At 48.0% G+C, this 17,084-nt stretch overlaps 1 protein-coding gene across 2 annotated transcripts in view; it reads right to left on the bottom strand.

Moving 5' to 3' along the window:
• LOC100120799 (ABC transporter G family member 21) overlaps positions 1 to 12,674 on the bottom strand; it is a 101,625-nt gene extending 88,951 nt beyond the window's left edge. Inside the window, exons 1-3 of one of the 2 annotated variants that reach the window (XM_016983146.3) lie at positions 12,101 to 12,674; positions 8,800 to 9,151; positions 8,321 to 8,724 (exon numbers count right to left, since the gene is read on the bottom strand). In XM_016983146.3, coding sequence (XP_016838635.1) covers positions 8,321 to 8,433 — 113 coding nt within the window. In that variant the 5' untranslated portion in view covers positions 8,434 to 8,724; positions 8,800 to 9,151; positions 12,101 to 12,674. The remainder of the gene's footprint in view (positions 1 to 8,320; positions 8,725 to 8,799; positions 9,152 to 12,100) is intronic. The other variant, XM_016983147.3, reaches the window with a different exon arrangement.
• Between the last annotated feature and the right edge of the window lie 4,410 nt (positions 12,675 to 17,084).

The raw sequence follows: 17,084 nt of genomic DNA, 5'->3' as shown, positions 1-17,084 counted from the left end.
GTCAGCGAGAGTACCGAGGAAAAAAGAAGGCATTATTCAAAAGCACGAACCTTATTTCTCACCTCAATCGCGCGAGACAGTCAATGACTCTATACAAGAACAAAAAAATATTCTCTCGTGGCAATATAACAATAATAACACACGTATAGGAACAAACCCATACGACGACGGCCACACGATTCTTATCAAGAAATTTCAATTTCTCGCGCATATGCGAGAGAGGGAGAGCGCGAGCGATATAATAGCCGCCGCGCCAGTGTCGCGCCGGTAGAAAATTTTCAATTCTAATGACAGCGCCGGCTTATAAGCAAAGCCGACAGGTTCGCGGCGCCGCAAACTCGGCCAGCCGACCGCGGATTTCTTCTTCTTCGGCTCTCCTGCACCGTATAGCTCGTGCATACGGTACACACGTATACTATACATGCGGGCAATAAGGATCGCACTACCACCACTGCTCGTTCCAAGGCCACGGCTCGTTGGCGAAAATAAAAAATGCATACTGCACAAATGAACGAACGCGTGCGGCTTTTCCATCTCGCGTAACCTCTTTCCATACTGCGGCACACCGGCGGCGGCGACTCGGCTGTGTTATATTGATAAACCCGCGCGCTCGCGCCGAATATAGGCTAATGTTCAATCTACCTGATGGCGCTCGGCCGCTGCTGATCTTTTTCTCTCTTATTCGTTTCTTGTACTCCTTCAAGGGAATAATATAAGACGCGAGATGACTCGGCTAAGGTCAAAGTTGGCGTATATTGTATGATATTCAGCGTCGTAATGTGAAAAATCGTCTCGCACGAATTCAACGGAGAGCTGCTGCAACGAGGTCGATTTTGTTTGATCGCGAGCGCTGTATAGCAAGACGAGCTCGCTTCCTTTTGAGCCGCGTCACGTATGTTGGGTAAGTCAACGCACTGTGAAGCCTCGAGTCAACAGGGACGAAGCAGCGGCAGTGACGGCATCGCGACTCTCTGCACTGCAGCGCGCGCTGTGTTGACATAACGCGATACATGCGCACTCGAAGCTCCCGCTCTCGCGAAATTATTTCGGCGAGAGAGCGATTTTTCGATCTCGAGGGTAAACATTCCGCGCTGCGCGTTATTATTATGTTGCTCGTGTTTTTTGTCCGATGATTCGATCTTTCGAATCCTCGGCGAGTTGTCCGAGCGGTTCTCGCTGTTACTACTTAAATTTATAGCGACACTTCGGGGTGGAATCGTTCGAGAAATAATCAATGATTTACAATTATAGCATATTATTCGAGCGTGTATATTCCGTAATATCCGGATTATACGTGTGCTTGTAGACAAACATTCGATACCGCCGACCTCGGGCTTATTAATAATCCAGCGTAAATCAATCGAGGTGAGGTTTTTTACCATTAGAAGCATTCAGACTGTAAATTTTCTCAGACCTTTCAATTCACGGTTTACACACGGTCGCGCAGAAATTCAACTCGGCGCTTTTATATTTTTGCTCGTATGATTGAAACTTTTAATTATAACACTCGAATATAGTCTACGAAACTCTTTGGAGACTTTAATATGGTTCGAAATTTGTTTCTCAATAAGAGCACTGCACTTGCGGAATTCTCGACTACAGTCGATCAATGTAGTTTTACAGCTAGTGCTTTTCACCCGTGTTTCGAACAAAAGCCATCTCATCAAGTTTCAAAAAGCTTTGCAGCAGCTCAAAGAGAAAGACGTTGTACGACCCCCTATCCAAGCCTTGGCTATACAAACTCTAACTCAGGTCGAAAATAAATTTTGCATTCGCTGATTGATCTGATGATTGAAACATTTTCTTTTTTACATATTACATCACACGCAAAGTGGCGAAGAAAAACCAATATCATACAACTTGAGCAAGACACGCGCATACAAGAATAAAACAAACACACAACGACGCTGTATCCCTAAAAAACGCGAGAGGAGACTACACTCCACCGCAAACTCATGCATCCATAAAAATTACACAACCTAATGAAAAGAGGCCGTTCAGGCGAAGAGAAATAGAGTGAGGACTCGGCTGAAAAGTCTGGCCGAATCTCAAGGGAGAGTTTTGCATGCGAGCTCGCCGAGCTATCCTGCCCGGCATGGAGTATTCACGAGCTCTCTATTGCGCAACGAGCTCTTTCCTCCTCCATCTCACCCGAGCCTCTGCTGTCCGGCGATGAGTATTAACCCCGACCGTCTGATGCCCTTTTCTCGGGAGTCGGACGCGTATATACCGCTGCAGCGATTTTCCTTTTTTCCTTTGTCCGCACAGACCGCTCTGGTTATTTCCGTTTTTTTTTCTTTTTTTTTTAATAAAGCTAGTGATCGTCAAAGGAGCGTACGGTGAAAAGTCGCTTCGATAAATTACTCGCGCAACCTTTGCAAAGAGCCGTTTATTAATTCAAGAAATTCGGCCAACTTTCGCGCCGGCGTATTAATCCCTGCGCAACAAAGCGCGCAAAGTTTGCAGCGGATTTCGTGCGTATAAGAATTCGGACTGATCGATAACGGTTTTAAAAGCTTATTCCTGTAATGCGCTTTGAGACTGTATAGCTCCAGGACTATTAATCAACGCTTGAAAGTTTTGGAGTGTGTATTGCATCAAAGTCTGTTTAGAAGAGCAAAGCACTCATTAGCCGGAAAAACTCGGCCGTTAATTATCGCGATGGAAAATTATAAAGAAATCCCTTTCGAGCGGATAAAATAATTCATCGGCACCTGTGTTTGTCATAAATAAATCACAACATGGATCGATGGGTATTAATTAACGGTAAAGTCCTTTCTTCGAAGAGAAATGGGTCTTATTACACATGGCGGAAGCCTGAGTTCATCCGTCGTGCACAAATAGAAATCTTTGATAAAGATACCACTTTATGGCACTCGGACACGACCCTCTGTTTACAGATCGTAAAAAAAATTGTTGACGCGTTCGTCGCTGCAAGACCAAATATAACTTTTCGAATCGCGCGATACGAAAAAAGTGCGGCTCTTTCATAACCGAACCCTCCGAAGTCGCTCCGATGAAGACACACCGGTCTGCACTTGCACTTCAGCCTCTCGTATATACTACGCAATCAGGTCGCGACCTTGTCCCCGCGGCACCGCCGCCGAAATATATCCGAAAGGAAAGGGAGAGTTTACGACGTTGGCTCTCCCGCTCGGTTTTACGCGCGCAGTCGTTTTGTTGTGCTTTTCGAGACGACGCAGGTACGCGCTAATTCTCTCGTCAAACACACGCGAAGAAGAGACGGAGGAGGAGAACACTCGCTGGTCGTCCCCGCGACAGCATTCGATGCGTCTATGTTCTCGGAATTCGCGAGCGCAGTTCTGGCTGTCACTGCGCGCACCGCTTACACACGCTGTATCTATATAGTGCAATGGCTTTTACTGATTTCGTGGTTTATAAATAAAAAGATTCTTTGATCGTAATATGTGGAATTCCAAGCTCTACTCTCGAGCTTCTTTTTTCTCAAATCCGATACGAAAAATCTCGTTCGCATCGCGAGAATAACCGCATCGATCGGCAGAGCGTGAATTTGGAAAAAGCGTGTTCGAAAGGCAGAGCGAGAGAGAGGCACATACGTACACAAACGCGCGCGAGAAGGCATAAAAAAGCAAAGGATGGAAACACAACACAAAGCGAGAAAGAAAAACGCATCTCCCTCCTCTCTCGTTCTGTGTGTGTGTGTGTGGGGGGGGGGGGGCAAGAGAGCAGCTCTCGCGCACGAGAGCCACAACATCGTGTAAGTTAGCACTTTTTTTGAATTCGAGTTTCTTTTTCTGGCGGCCGTTTCTGAGTCTGAAAGTCAACGCGGCAGCGGTGGCGCTGTAATTAACTTTTCGAGCCGAGACACACGAGCGTTGAGTCACTCTCGTCACTTTTGCTTTCGATGCTGCTTCCCGCGCGCGAGCGCACTATGCCACTGTACGGCGCAAAGCAGTATAATCTTCCGAGTATTTTTACGTCACCCGGTCGCTCGCGCACGCACTCGTGCTTTTGACACCGATATCGGACGCAGCGAAAAATTGCCATCAACCTACATTTTCGCATAATCAACGAGCGAAGCTTCGATCCGGAATTTCCAGGAACAAAGACTCGCGATATTATACGCGTGTGGTATACTATGTATAGTCGTCGCCGAGAAAGAGAGAGACCGGCCGGCGCAAAACCTTGCAGTCGCAAGAGACTTTTATGGCCCGATCCGTATCTATCACGAGAGAGAGAGAGAGAGAGAGAGAGAGACTCAGACGCCATACATCCGCCAGCGGGGAATATGGGCTGCTGCTGCAGCGGCGTCTCACGCGACGGCAGATTGCAATCGAATATTAATTAATCTCAGCGGCGTATAACTAGCAATTACAAACGAGTATAATCGAATGCGCGCGAGATTATTATGCGCGTCAACGTACTGATTACGCTGCGCGCGAGCGCGCTGAGCCCGTTTCCCTTTTTTTCTCGCTTAATGAAGTATTTAAGAAGTCGAGCGATGTCTCGATCATCGTACACATCAACAAGAGAGAGAGAGAGAGAGAGAGAGAAAGAACCAAATTAAAACGTTCTCTCTCTTTCTCTCGGGGGCGCTTTGTTTTTATTCATCCTCTCGAGCAGTGTTTATTATAATCGAGTCTCGTCGAGAGTGGAGATTCGCGCTGGATAAATAATCTCGTGCAAAATCGTTCGCTCGCGCACAGTACATAAACAAAGCTTCAGCCGGCGCGAAAAAGAGGCTTTAATAAATGCGCATACCTCTTCCACTTTGCACGAGCGATTCCTTGTTCCGATCTCTCGCCGCCGGTCTAACGCGTTCCCGGCCATTAGAGCCTATCGGCTGTGTGCACTCACATACACACACATACCGGCAATAACAGACTGTTTATCCGCGCGCGAACGGTAAGCATTTTCTCGCCGGCCGGTCTCTCGCGCGCTCGATAATATAAGTGCAATGCACACACTGCGCGCTTATCGGCTCTCGCCTACACCGTTAATTCCGAAGGGAGAGAACGCGCCGACTTCTTTTTCTCGATAATTTCTCCGTTTAACGACCCCATCGCGCGGGCTTTTATTTGCGAAATTAATTCGAGGGAAGTCCGTAGCCAGCGTGTAGGTGGCTCGAGAGAACGAAAGTGTCATTTTGATTATGCGGTACGCAGTTTTTCTCTTCGGTCAAAAGCGAAAAATTTACTGAATTGAGTGAAATTTACTTCCCTTATCAATTGCCGCGCAGGTTCATTTTTTTAACTGACTCCGTTTTCGCTCGAGCGAATAGTATTTCCATTTGCATGGGGCTGCATTTTAAATAGGCAATACTCTCCTTGACGATTTTTTCCTCGACGCACATACAACCCTCCCTATAGACAAAAGCTACTTCTGCTATGATATTGCCGCAATATTATTTTGTCAGCGCGTGACCCACATTTTAGCCGCGGCTCTAATTACAGTGAGAGATTTAAAAATAATCTAAGATGTGTAATTTCGATAAGCCTGGGCGTTTTTTCTCTCGTCAAAGAAATTACGCGAAAAATTGGGACTCGAATAAAGAGCGCGACGAGAAATTGGCTTGGAAGAACTGTAACGATTCGTAAGCGTGGACTAGTCGGCGTACAGGAGGGAGTTAGAGGAGAATCATAGCGATGCAACTGCGACCATGAGATCAGACTAATTTTCGACGAGGACTATTGGTTCTGATTCAAACAGTAGAATCTATAAACAGATGGATTACTCGAAACAGGCGAATAAAGAGCTCATATAGCAAGACTATGTTACGATCCCAAATGCGTTCTAATTACCGCTATACTACTCGCGTAGCTCAATGCACGCAGCTGACTAAAGTTCACTATTCACGAATTTTCAACAGCGTATGTAAAGCGCCACAAAAGTTATGCCCGATAGATTGACTCATAAAACCGTTAATGGAAAACGACGACTCAGCTCCGAGAACTTGTTGATTCAAAATTCAAAAACCACAGAGGCTTCTCACAATTAGAAGAGCTTCTCTCTCTCTCTCTCTCTCTCTCTCTCTCTCTCGTTTCGTCTTTTATACGATTATTTCTCATCTCCAGCGTTCCGCGCGCTGCTGCACAAACCTGTATTCGATATGGCCAACACCGCGCGATCAGGTTTTCCACCGTTGCAGCTCGCGCTTTGCATTTATACACATACGTACGTCGAAAGCGTGCTCTTCTCCACGCACACGGTCTTTGTGTCGCCACTAACACCGAGAGCGTTTCTTCTATAGCTCTATATAGAATCCGTGCGATTTCTTTCTATATAAAATTTCTTCTCCAGGAGGTAATTTATCCAACGCCCGTAGCTGCGCACAGACCAGGTGCTTTTCCCCGGATTTCGAGGCAGAAAATTACATATTCCGCCTCAAGGCCTTACGAAACTTTCCGCGCGCGCGGGGGCTATATACGCGCCTGCGCATATATACACGCTCTGCTTTCGCGCCCGCGAGAGTTATGAGAATCGGCGAAACTAGTTTTCGCGCGCGCGCGACAGTGGTCAAGTATATACTCTCATTAAGACGTGATAAACGTCGCGCGAATAAGCTGAATTTTAAAAGAGCAAACGGCTTTTGCTGTCTGATACATATACATTTTTTTTCCTCAATATCAACTCGGAAATTACGCGCCAACGGACTTTCCATTCATAAAGACCGCCATTTTCCAATCGATGTAATTGCTTTGCGGATTTCGCCTTATATCGAGGGGGGAGGGGGCGTGTAATATCGCCACGGAGAAACGATTTTCAGACACACACGCGGCGGCTTATCGACGTCGTCTAATCGTTGATTTTATATATATATATACCGATCGCTGGAGATAATTTGTGGGTTACGCTCGACTGCCGAAATGAATTACACTCGCTAAAAACAGAAGCTCATTTTCCATATATAACTATATATTCGTTTTTATTTTTCAATTTTCAGAGCAAGTATCTGCGCTGCAGCCAGTCGATTCGATTTCCGACTCCGTTTCCCAAGCGTAGTTATATTATACATTAGAGGCGGAAAATAATCCCGATTTCCGATAAGCGTTTCCAATCGCTACGCTTGTCAACCGAAACAATGAAAAAAAAAAACAATAAAAGGAAAAGCCGTACGTAGCAGTAGCTTTCTCTCGCTCGCGCCGCTCACGAGTGCGTATAAAGGTCATGGAAAAGGAAGAGCCGTATACGGCAAAGCGAAGAATAAGAAGAAATAACGATTGTTATTGCTAATGCTATCGCGCGTACGTACACACACGGAGAGGACTACGCGCATTTATTCGCCAAGCGCGCCTTGGCCGGGGCCTTCTCCTCGCGCGTTCTCGCTCTTTGTCTCGGCCTGTGTGTGTTTGTACATGTGTGTGTGTGTGCTGTCCGATAAATTTTACGACGGGATGCGCCGCGCGCTCGCTCGATTGTGCACTTTATCTACTTGGCGACTTTCGAAAGATCAGCCGGTAGAGAGAGAGAGAGAGAGAGAGGGAGGGAACGACGACCGCGGAGCGACTCGTTTTCCTATGTACAGCTCTTGTATACTCGCGCGCAATGAGCTTTTTTTGTTTTGCGAACGCACCGCACACGACTCGACGCTTTTTTTCTCTCTCTCTTCGTTTCGGAAGGAGACGACGCGCGACGATGTCGGGAATTGCGCGCTCTCGAAGAATGCTAATGTCTATTTTTAAGTATATCTAAATGAGCACTCTGGAAAGCCCAGCGCGCGAGAGAGCCTGGGAGAGAGAGAGAGAGAGAGAGAGAGAGAGAGAGAGAGAAAGTTATCTAAGTTCTCTCGGGTGTATATTATAACGCGGTGCTGTGTGTGTGCGCGCGGAGGAATGCGCGTAGTTTTTACGACGTGATAAATAGACCTCTTTTTTCCAGATGATATAATTGTTGTTTAAACATGCGATCGATCTTTCTATGATGAACGACTCGAAAAATTTTACCAGGCTATTTTTCCACTTTGCTCGCGCGTTCTTATGAAATTCTTAAAATCCGCGCTGAAAGCGTCGCTGGGTTCTTAATAACGCGACGACAGCAGCAGCCGACGCGCGATCGTATCTAGACTAGTCTCGTAAAGCATTCGCCGCGATTTGCATATCAGAGTTCACAAGGAGTCAACAGTTTAGAGAATGAAGAAAAAAACAGACGTCAACAGTGCAATAACTTTCCTGCCTACATAGAGAGTTGTACATTCGTAACGAGACCGCGGAGTCGAATTAAATCCCTTTTTAGACAGGACCCTCGCGCGCATAAAAGGATAGGCGAAATAAAAAAAACGCCATGAATAAGGTAGCGGGTCACGCGAAAGGGATATACTGGTATGTGTGTGTGTGTGTACCTGGGAGCATTGATGATCGGCCGTCCCATTGCCCGCTGCTGGCGCTTCTCGTTGCTGGGCAGGCGCAGGTAGTCTTGGTCGCCGAGCAGGAACAGATCCTTTGAAATAATCATGTCCACACCGCGTAACTGGCTTCGCCGCCCCAAGCGACACACCCACCTGTCTTCCCTCTTTTCTTCTCTCTTTCTCTCTCGGTCTCTCGCACTCTTTCTTCTCCTCTGGCGCGCGCACTCTTTGTATCGCTCCCTGTCCGTCGACCCTCGTGGTCAAGGGTGAAGCGGCGTTAGACTCCCGCGGTTCCCTGCAGCGAGGGAGGAGCCGCTCGACGCTCGAGGTGACTGCAGCCAAACGGGTACCTGCTGCTTCTGCTGCTGGGAGCTATCATGCTCGCCGACACAAGACTGCTGCGGAACGAACACACTTTGGCTTCTCTCTCTCTCTCTCTCTCTCTCTCTCTCTCTATCTCCTAGCTTACGTACTATGTGCTATCGGTTTCTCTATAGTTTTGGAATTCGCCCGTGTGCGGCGGTTTGGTAACTCGTTGCTTGGTACGACTGCTGATTGTATTGTGTGTTGGCTGCTGAAGAGATTCGACAGTGGATCACAGCGGAGTGATTGTATTTTGGCAGTGTTGGTTGCTTTGCTCGCGACTCTCGAGCACCAGCAGCACGACGACGACGACGACGATGATGATGATGCTGATGACGATGACGGTAATGCTTCTGCGATGAGGGACGAGACCTATCGCCGACGTCGATCAGTCGTCGATCAGTCCACGGTCGAACTCGATGCCATTGCCACTGTCAGTGGTGGCGATTGCATGACACCAGCCTGAAATCAAACGTTCTCGCTTTAGTTATTATAGTTTCATTGTCGTCGTCGTTGGGCCTAGATCGACGGCTTTCTCACACGCACACGTTTTTAGCTCGTCTTTCGAAAGACTGGATACATTATAAATCGATTTGAAAAAACGATCGTATCGAATACGTCTCTTGATTACTTTCGGAGGACGATATTACAAGGCGCCGCGCACATTCCTTCTCTCACAGAGACAAGTTAGATAACGTAAACATTCAAGTTTACAAAAAACACCGGCTTATCTTGATTCCCCCGACACACGAGCACGCGCTGTATAGTAGCCAGAATCGAATAGTTTTTATCGGTCGACAATCCGCTCGTTACAAGTGCGAGAGATTAGAGCGAACGACGTCATAGTCGCGCGCGCACACGCGTACACAGTGTGCCAAAATTCACGCAGAGATTGTAAGGCTGCAAGCCGCCGGCGCCGAGATAGTGAAAAAACTGACGGTATAACGCGACGAGACAGAGATGAAAATAACGAGAGCAGAAAGCGCTTTTTTAACTCTCGGGTTCAACAATCTGTGTCAAAAATATCCAAACAAGTGCGGCTCTTGGCTGGGAGCTTATGTATCAGGCTAAGTAGTCGCGCGCGCGAATCGAAAGATATCTATCTGGCTGCTTTATATCGCGCGCGAATTTTTCGGCGTTACGATACAGCCGCCCCGCCGAGCTGTTTTTTTATTTTTTGAGAAAAGTGCGCTTTCTAACTGTCCATAGTAACGATACACTGAAAAAAAACACAGCCATTTTAACTGAACTCGCACCAGTAATCCGTCATTGTACGAAGACTCGCCAAGATTACCGTAGAGTTCAGCAGTTTTAAAGCGACTCGCCAAAACTACCAGTGGCACACCGTTGTTCTTACTGAACAGTCGTTACGGTGCGGCAGAACGGTTAAAACTACCGGACTTTACAGCAGAAACGACTGTGTTTTTGTTCAGTGTAGCTGGCGCAAAGGCGATTTCTAGCTTCCCTTACTCAATCCAAGCGTCGATTCTAGATATAGCGTTGTGCCACCCGATACGAAAGCTGCGATGCTATAACTGCATTTTTCTTATGCTATACTGCTTACTGTCAGTCTTTTATGAGCTGGCCCATGCTGATAAAAATTCGGTAAAATAGATAAGCCGCCTCGTGGAGCCTATACTACTGCTTAGGCATCTCACGCTGTAACTGCATTTTTTTCTGATACTATACACAGTTCTCTTTATCCTGCAGTTTTTTATTCCCTCTGTGTTATATAAAAAAATTCGAAAATATTTTCCATTGAAATCGAAAGATTTTTTAAGCCGGCACAATAATCGACTGATAGCGCTATTGGCAAGTCAAAGCTCGACGCGGAGCTACAGCAATCAATAGACTTTCAAGTGTGTATAGACGTATCGGCAGATGGTGATGCGAAAGCTCTTTTGCGAACTCGAAACTCATTCCCTCTCGCGAATACACGCGCCGGCTTTGCGTTTCTTTCGCGTCCGTTTCATTGTCTCTACCTGCGGCTCTCGCGGTGTCGTTCGATTTGTCAATATTTAGAGGCACCGTTATCAATCGTGTATTATATTGTTATACATAATCCCTGTTAAAAATTTCAGCCCGAACTGGTCTCTTTCTCTCTCGCGTCGATGATTCACGGTATATCTTATCCGCTTTTGTGCATGCGTACTTTTTATGTCATCAATCGTCGCGCTTTCGAAAGAGCGCGACTTTATCAGTGTCAACGAAATTCAATTTGTTTTAAAAAATAAATTAGCGGTCGAAACTCTCCCCTCTCTATATATGCAGCTCGGCAAAAAGCAAGCCGCGCGATCATCCAAACAGAAACTAAAAACTATGAGCGCATCCGCTACGCAGAACCGTTGCGCTAGCCGGCTAGTAGTGCCTAATGCCCGTTCCTTTCCCTTTCAGCCTACCTTACGCTACTCTCCGCCGCCGCCGTTCTTCCTCGATACTTTTTCTCTCTCTCTCTCTCTCTCTCTCTCTCTCTCTCTCTCTCTCTCTCTCTCATCTGTCCCTCCCTCCCTTCCTCTATCCTCCCGTCCGTGCGTTCGTGTATACCGGCCGCGGCGATGTTATCACGCGGCCTATCGACTGCTAGTCCGTTTTTTCCGGCTGCCGCTGCTGCTCTCTATACGCGTATAATGCGCTTCGAGATAAAAACAACGAGTTTTCACTTCTCCGCACGCAGCGCTATGGTGTCTATCGATGAAGAGAGGTTTACGTAAAATATATACCGCGCGGAGAACGTTTCGAAAGAGCGGCCGTGGCCGCGGGCCGCTCGTGATGCGAAAAAAAAGGAAAGCAGAAAGGAGCATATACGAAACTCAGATTAAATCAGCGGCAGTAGCAACGGTGATCAAATACTGAAGAGGCCGTCGACCGCTCTCTCGGCTCTTTAAAGAGCCCCGCATATTTCGGAGCAGGAGAGGATTCGAATTTCGCGCGACGAAAATTCGAGTCGTCGGTGCAGCACCGCACTTGTATACACCCTTCCTCTCACCTTCCACCTTCTCTCTCGTCGCTCCTTTTTCGGAGTTCTCTCGCACTTTGTTGTTTCTTTTTTCCCCGAAGCAGCAGCCGAAACCAGAGCCCCCGCTCGTAATCGTTCACTGACCCTCCGCTGCGCCCGATTTTCTTTTTCGTCGCAGAGCAAGAGCAGCGGCGGCGGCGGCACTTGCGGAGGGAGACCGACTGCAGCAGCAGCGTTCACGGGAGCAGTAGCGCCGGTCGATTTTTCCTCTCCTCTGCTCCGCACTAGTGCTGCTGCTGCTGCAACGCACTCACACACCTACTATACGGCACACGGACAGAGATCAGCGCTGCTGCTGCTGCTGCTGGGCCTTGTAGGTTAGGTTATATGCACCTCCCTGTGCTCTCGCTCTCGCACACACACACACACACACAAGCGCATACGTGTATAGGTACCTTTAAAAAGAAGTGCAGTGCCGGTGCAGCTGCGCAGCTCCCATCCTCTCGCTCTCTCTCTATACACTCTATACAGGCGACACACAGTATATACGACGAGCTTGGCACTGATGTTTCTTCTCTCTCTCTCTCTGCCCGTCTGCACTGCCTATTCCGATGGCTCGCACTCTCTCTCTCTCTCTCTTTCTCACTTCTCTTGATAAAGAGTCGAAGGGGCGCGATAACAGAGAGCCCCGCAACAACAACAAACCCGAGAACGATGCAGCCGCGCGCGACTGCTATATGCACGTAGATGCGGATAGATGTATCGTAGGCACACGGCCGTGTATATATCCGTATGTATAAGTGTGCCCGCACACGAGTGGCTCACTCGGATTACGACAAAATAACGAACGAGTCACTGTCCACGGCTCGCACTGACTGAACTTCAACTGAGTAGGGCTTTTCTCGTCGCGGATGGACCGGCGGCGACGGCGTAACCGAGCGATCACGAGACAGCGGCGCTGGCGGACGACACGACATTGGCGGCGGTCGGACGCAGACTGAGCGGCTCTCGCGCGCCGCCGCGCGTCTATACTCTATAGCCGCCCCGCCGCCAGATACACACACACACACATACCATCAAGAGCGCATAGGGCGCCGCCGGAGAGCGAGATAGCTGCACCGCTATATTCGCGCTGCTGCTGCTGCTGCTGCAGTTACGCTCTCCCTCTCTCTCGTCTCTCCCGCGTGCTATATATAACTATATACATAACATACGGAAAAGCCGGGAGTCGGGAGTGTCGGGACGTCGAGAAGGTTATGCGCGCGCGTGTGTGTACTACACCACTACAGCAGAGCGTTACAAACGTACGAGAGGGAGTAGCTGCAATTCGCGAGCGAGGGAGAAGGAGAGCGACGGATGTGCAATATTGTGCATATGTGCGAGAGGCCAGCTGCGCTGCTGTGCCCCGACGTGTCCTGGAGAAATTTCTCTCGCCGCCGCTGCTGCTGCTGCATCTATATACTCGTACTCACGTGGATATGAGCACTGATGAGGAGAAAAATAGGAATGAGGATTAAATAGTGAATATAAAATCGATCGTTCGCAGCGACCCTTGAACTGGAGCTCGCGCTTTAAACTTATTTTTGGGCGGGATATTGTTCAATCATGCTGGTAATTAAGTGGGTTATATTTTACATCCATCGATCGCGTTCGCTATGAGATTCGTTGGGACAGACAGTCTACTTATCCGGCGAGGTTTGCTAGTTTAATCGACCTGTCTCGTGCGCGTGTACTATTTTCTCGATCGTGTATAACTAATATTTGTACTATCAATAGGTGAGATTACAATAGAGAGACACAAGACACAAGCGACAGCAAGTCATCCGGCGACTGCTCAGCTCAGAAGAAGGCAGAAAAAGCGAGCAATTAGTATAAGTCGAGGATAAACGGCTCCGCTGACGGAGGGAGAAAATATGAAGAGAGTGAAACAGGACTACACACGCAGACACGCTCTCCTCGAGACCGCTCATCGGTTCGACTGGAATCAGTGCAGTGCAGTACACACTACATGTCGTATACAAGATACTACTTATATAGCGAATAAAAGAGAGCATCCTCTCTCCTGCAGCAGCGCATCAGCTCGGTTGCACGCACAGCGAGGGCGAGAGAGGCTCGTGCACCGATATAATATATCAATCGCGATGAGGTTGGCTTACGTACAATTAAGTAATTGTACCCCCTTGAACTACTTGCGCTTATGTGCGCGCACACTCCGGACAAAAGCGAGCCGGAGCCGGCCGGCTACTCTCCGCTGTACTCCCAAGTCCCAATTGGGACACCGGCGAGCGCTACACTGTACACTATACGCGTAACCCATCCTACAGAGAGAGAGAGAGAGAGAGAGAGAGAGAGAGAGAGAGAGAGAGCTTGCGCGAATTCCTTCTGCAATGCTCGCGCTCGAGCTTTGCGGAAGATGATTTATGCAGCGCGATGGAAATTCTTTCGAGTTCGCTCTTTGAATAACTGCGCGCAGGCGTCTCAGCTGCTCGGAGCTTTTTTGTCACATAATAAACGATGCGGGCTGCACAATTTGTCGCTTTAGAATAATTGTTATCCTGCGCAGAGAACTAGTGTTTTGCTTCCTCTCGCGCGTAATGGCTTTTTCGAATACACCCATATAAGGTAGTACATGCGTGGCGTTAGCAGCCGTGCGCAGTGTAAATTACTCACTTGATTTCGAAACTTGCGGAAACTGCGCGCCGGCTGTATGTATACTCGTGCGTGTTTGCAAAATTTCACGTACGCGCGAATATTGCCGAAGCAATTTTAACGGGCGCGTTATCGAGTTCGCGGGCCTGTTCTGAAATTGCGATTTTATAGCGCTTAAAGAGAATTTTACAACCAGTTATTGTACGTTTGTAAGTTACTTCATATAATACTCCGAAACCTATACATTTCATTTCGAGCATTAGCCAATCTAATACGAATACACAGGGCTCCGTCTTGACAGACTCAAAGTTAGTTAAAAAAAAGTAACAAGCAACCCATCGAAAAATCACGTAGGGTATCATCCAGAGGACTGCCGCAGTTAGCTTCTCGAGCAAAGATGATGATCAAACGTGAGGTCGCCGCGAGGAAAGGCAAATATGCGGCACATGCAAATCACGAGCGAAATCGACTTCCGATTCAACGACTCTTCGCCTCTTCCCCTCGTGTAGCGCTATACGCATACGTATAGAAACCCCCCGAGGCGACCTGATGGAAAATACTCATTTCGGTTTGGCAAATTCAAATTGAATCTCCGCGCAGTTGCAGAAAAATCGACCCGCCGCTTCAGACGTAGAGGAAAAAATAGTAAAATAGCACACAATATGAGAAGACGAGAAAGGATCGAAGAGACCAAGCGTAAAAAGGCGCCGCGTGCGCGGATTTCGTCGTCGGTGCGCGACTGGCGCGTCCTTGAAGTTCACGGCCAATCATTCGCGCCGATCGCAAACGAGGTTTTCGGGCCGCACGCGTGACTGAGAGAGACGGGGACCGACTGTCGAAGTGCATTATATATACAACTGCAGGGCCTCGACTGCCACCCACCAGCGCGTCCGTCGTTCATCATCGCTTCGCTGCGAGATCGTCTCGACTTTCGTCATCGGGTTCCGCGCCGGTGGTATACATTTGATTTATCTTTTAATCGAGCACTTCGTACATATAAGAGAACAACAGAACGATATGCATAGAGCTCTAATCGTCGCATCGCGCATCAGCATCGCAGAGGAGAGGAAAGCTCGAGAAGCTTCGCTCGATTTCTCTCTCTCTCTCTCTCTCTCTCTCTCGCATCTGCGCACTGCAGCCACAGCGTGTACGTCGGCTGCGCAGGAAATGCAATTATCGTATTCCCGGCCCCCGCATATATACACTTCATTTTTCTCTCCAGCTTTCTGCACCCTCGCAGCTGCCTCTCTCTCTCTCTCTCTCTCTCTCTCTCACTCTCTCGTCTCGCCATCCGCAATATTCGCACACCTCGCCATATACCCGCTCTCATTACCTTGTTTGCACTCCCTTCGAACGCACGGCCTCCCGCTATATACTCTGCTGATGTGTACATACGCGCGATATCTATATACATGTATATGCATTTCCGCTTTCTCCGCTGCGAGATTTTTTCACCTCCTGGCCGCGGCGGAGGAGCGTTTTGCACGAGCTGTGCTGGAGATTGCTTTCGAGCCCCCTTGTGGAGGAGAGAGAGAGAGAGAGAATGAGAGAGATGCGTTGTGCAAGGTTGTGCCACTTCGAATTTGAAAATGCGGCGTTTGAAGCGCTTTCGAGAGTCGATTGCTTCATGCAGCTGAAACATCGGGAGATAAGATATAGAGGCGCTCGTTTCTTCAGCGGATACATTGTTATACATATATACCTATACGTGTAAAGGTGTGTGAAGTTGAAGTTATCTATGCGGTTAACGTGAAAACGCTTATTGGTTCGTTGCTCGACTTCTGAAGCTTGTACACTATTTATTATATAGCGAGAGAAGCCCGATAACGCGATAATTATTGATTATCCTATTATACGGGGTACATACGCAAGGCGCAGAGATCAGGTCGTTGAAAAATCAACTAAAAGTAGATAATAGCTCTCTCTCTCCCGACCGCAAATCGACGCCCAAACTACAGGCCATTACGTATCCGAGAGTGAACGCCCGCGTGCGAGAGCTGCATCGCCACCGTCGTGTAATATCGACATCGCCTCCGATCTTCAAGCCGTGTATACTTTAAAAATTAATTTTATAACTTCAACGACGCGCGTGCAGGAAATTAATTTTTGTTTCCTCTACGAGGATTATATTATACACATCCCGCTGCTCGATTGAGCATCTCTTCTCTTCTCTTTTTGGGGATCTCGAGCGCTTGATCAGAAAGTCGATGGGGCCGAGGATACGTCTTAATAAGACGCGCGCACGTCTCGTCATTATACACTCGAGAGAGCTACTCCTTCGTGTGTATATGCGCGGCGCGAACCCCTTTAAATTGCGCGCTACTCGAGTGCGAGAGAGAGAGAGAGCGAGAGAAAAGAGCGCGGCATCCTGTTCGAAATGAGCTCGGCGGCGCGGCTTCGGCGAAAATTGTTTTATCGGACACTGCAGCCTGTGTACGGCTTTATTATTGTCCCGAGCTCGCACTGCGCGAACGGAAACTTTAAGTGCGTGTGTATGTGTACGTCGAGTTTTTACATCGTGGTGGTGTTGTGTAACCGATGTAATCGATGTAATCGAAAAAATGTGTTTTGAATGTTCCGAAATATTGATGAAGATAATACGAATACGCGCTGCGTTTCTTCTAGAGTCACCCTTCTCTGCTGGCTCTATCCTATAGACGCAGAGCCTGATAATTTAATGTCACAGATTGATTTATGCGAATCGATTGATTTTTCTGCTGAATTTTAATTCTTTTAAAGAAAGTTCTCTTTTCAAGCAGTGACTGCACATTTAACGGACACGTTTCATTA

Source organism: Nasonia vitripennis, chromosome 2 (genome assembly GCF_009193385.2).
Source record: "Nasonia vitripennis strain AsymCx chromosome 2, Nvit_psr_1.1, whole genome shotgun sequence".
NCBI classification, from domain to species: domain Eukaryota; kingdom Metazoa; phylum Arthropoda; class Insecta; order Hymenoptera; family Pteromalidae; genus Nasonia; species Nasonia vitripennis.
Note: the sequence above shows the minus strand (reverse complement) of the source record. Positions and strands in the feature narration are given on the sequence as shown.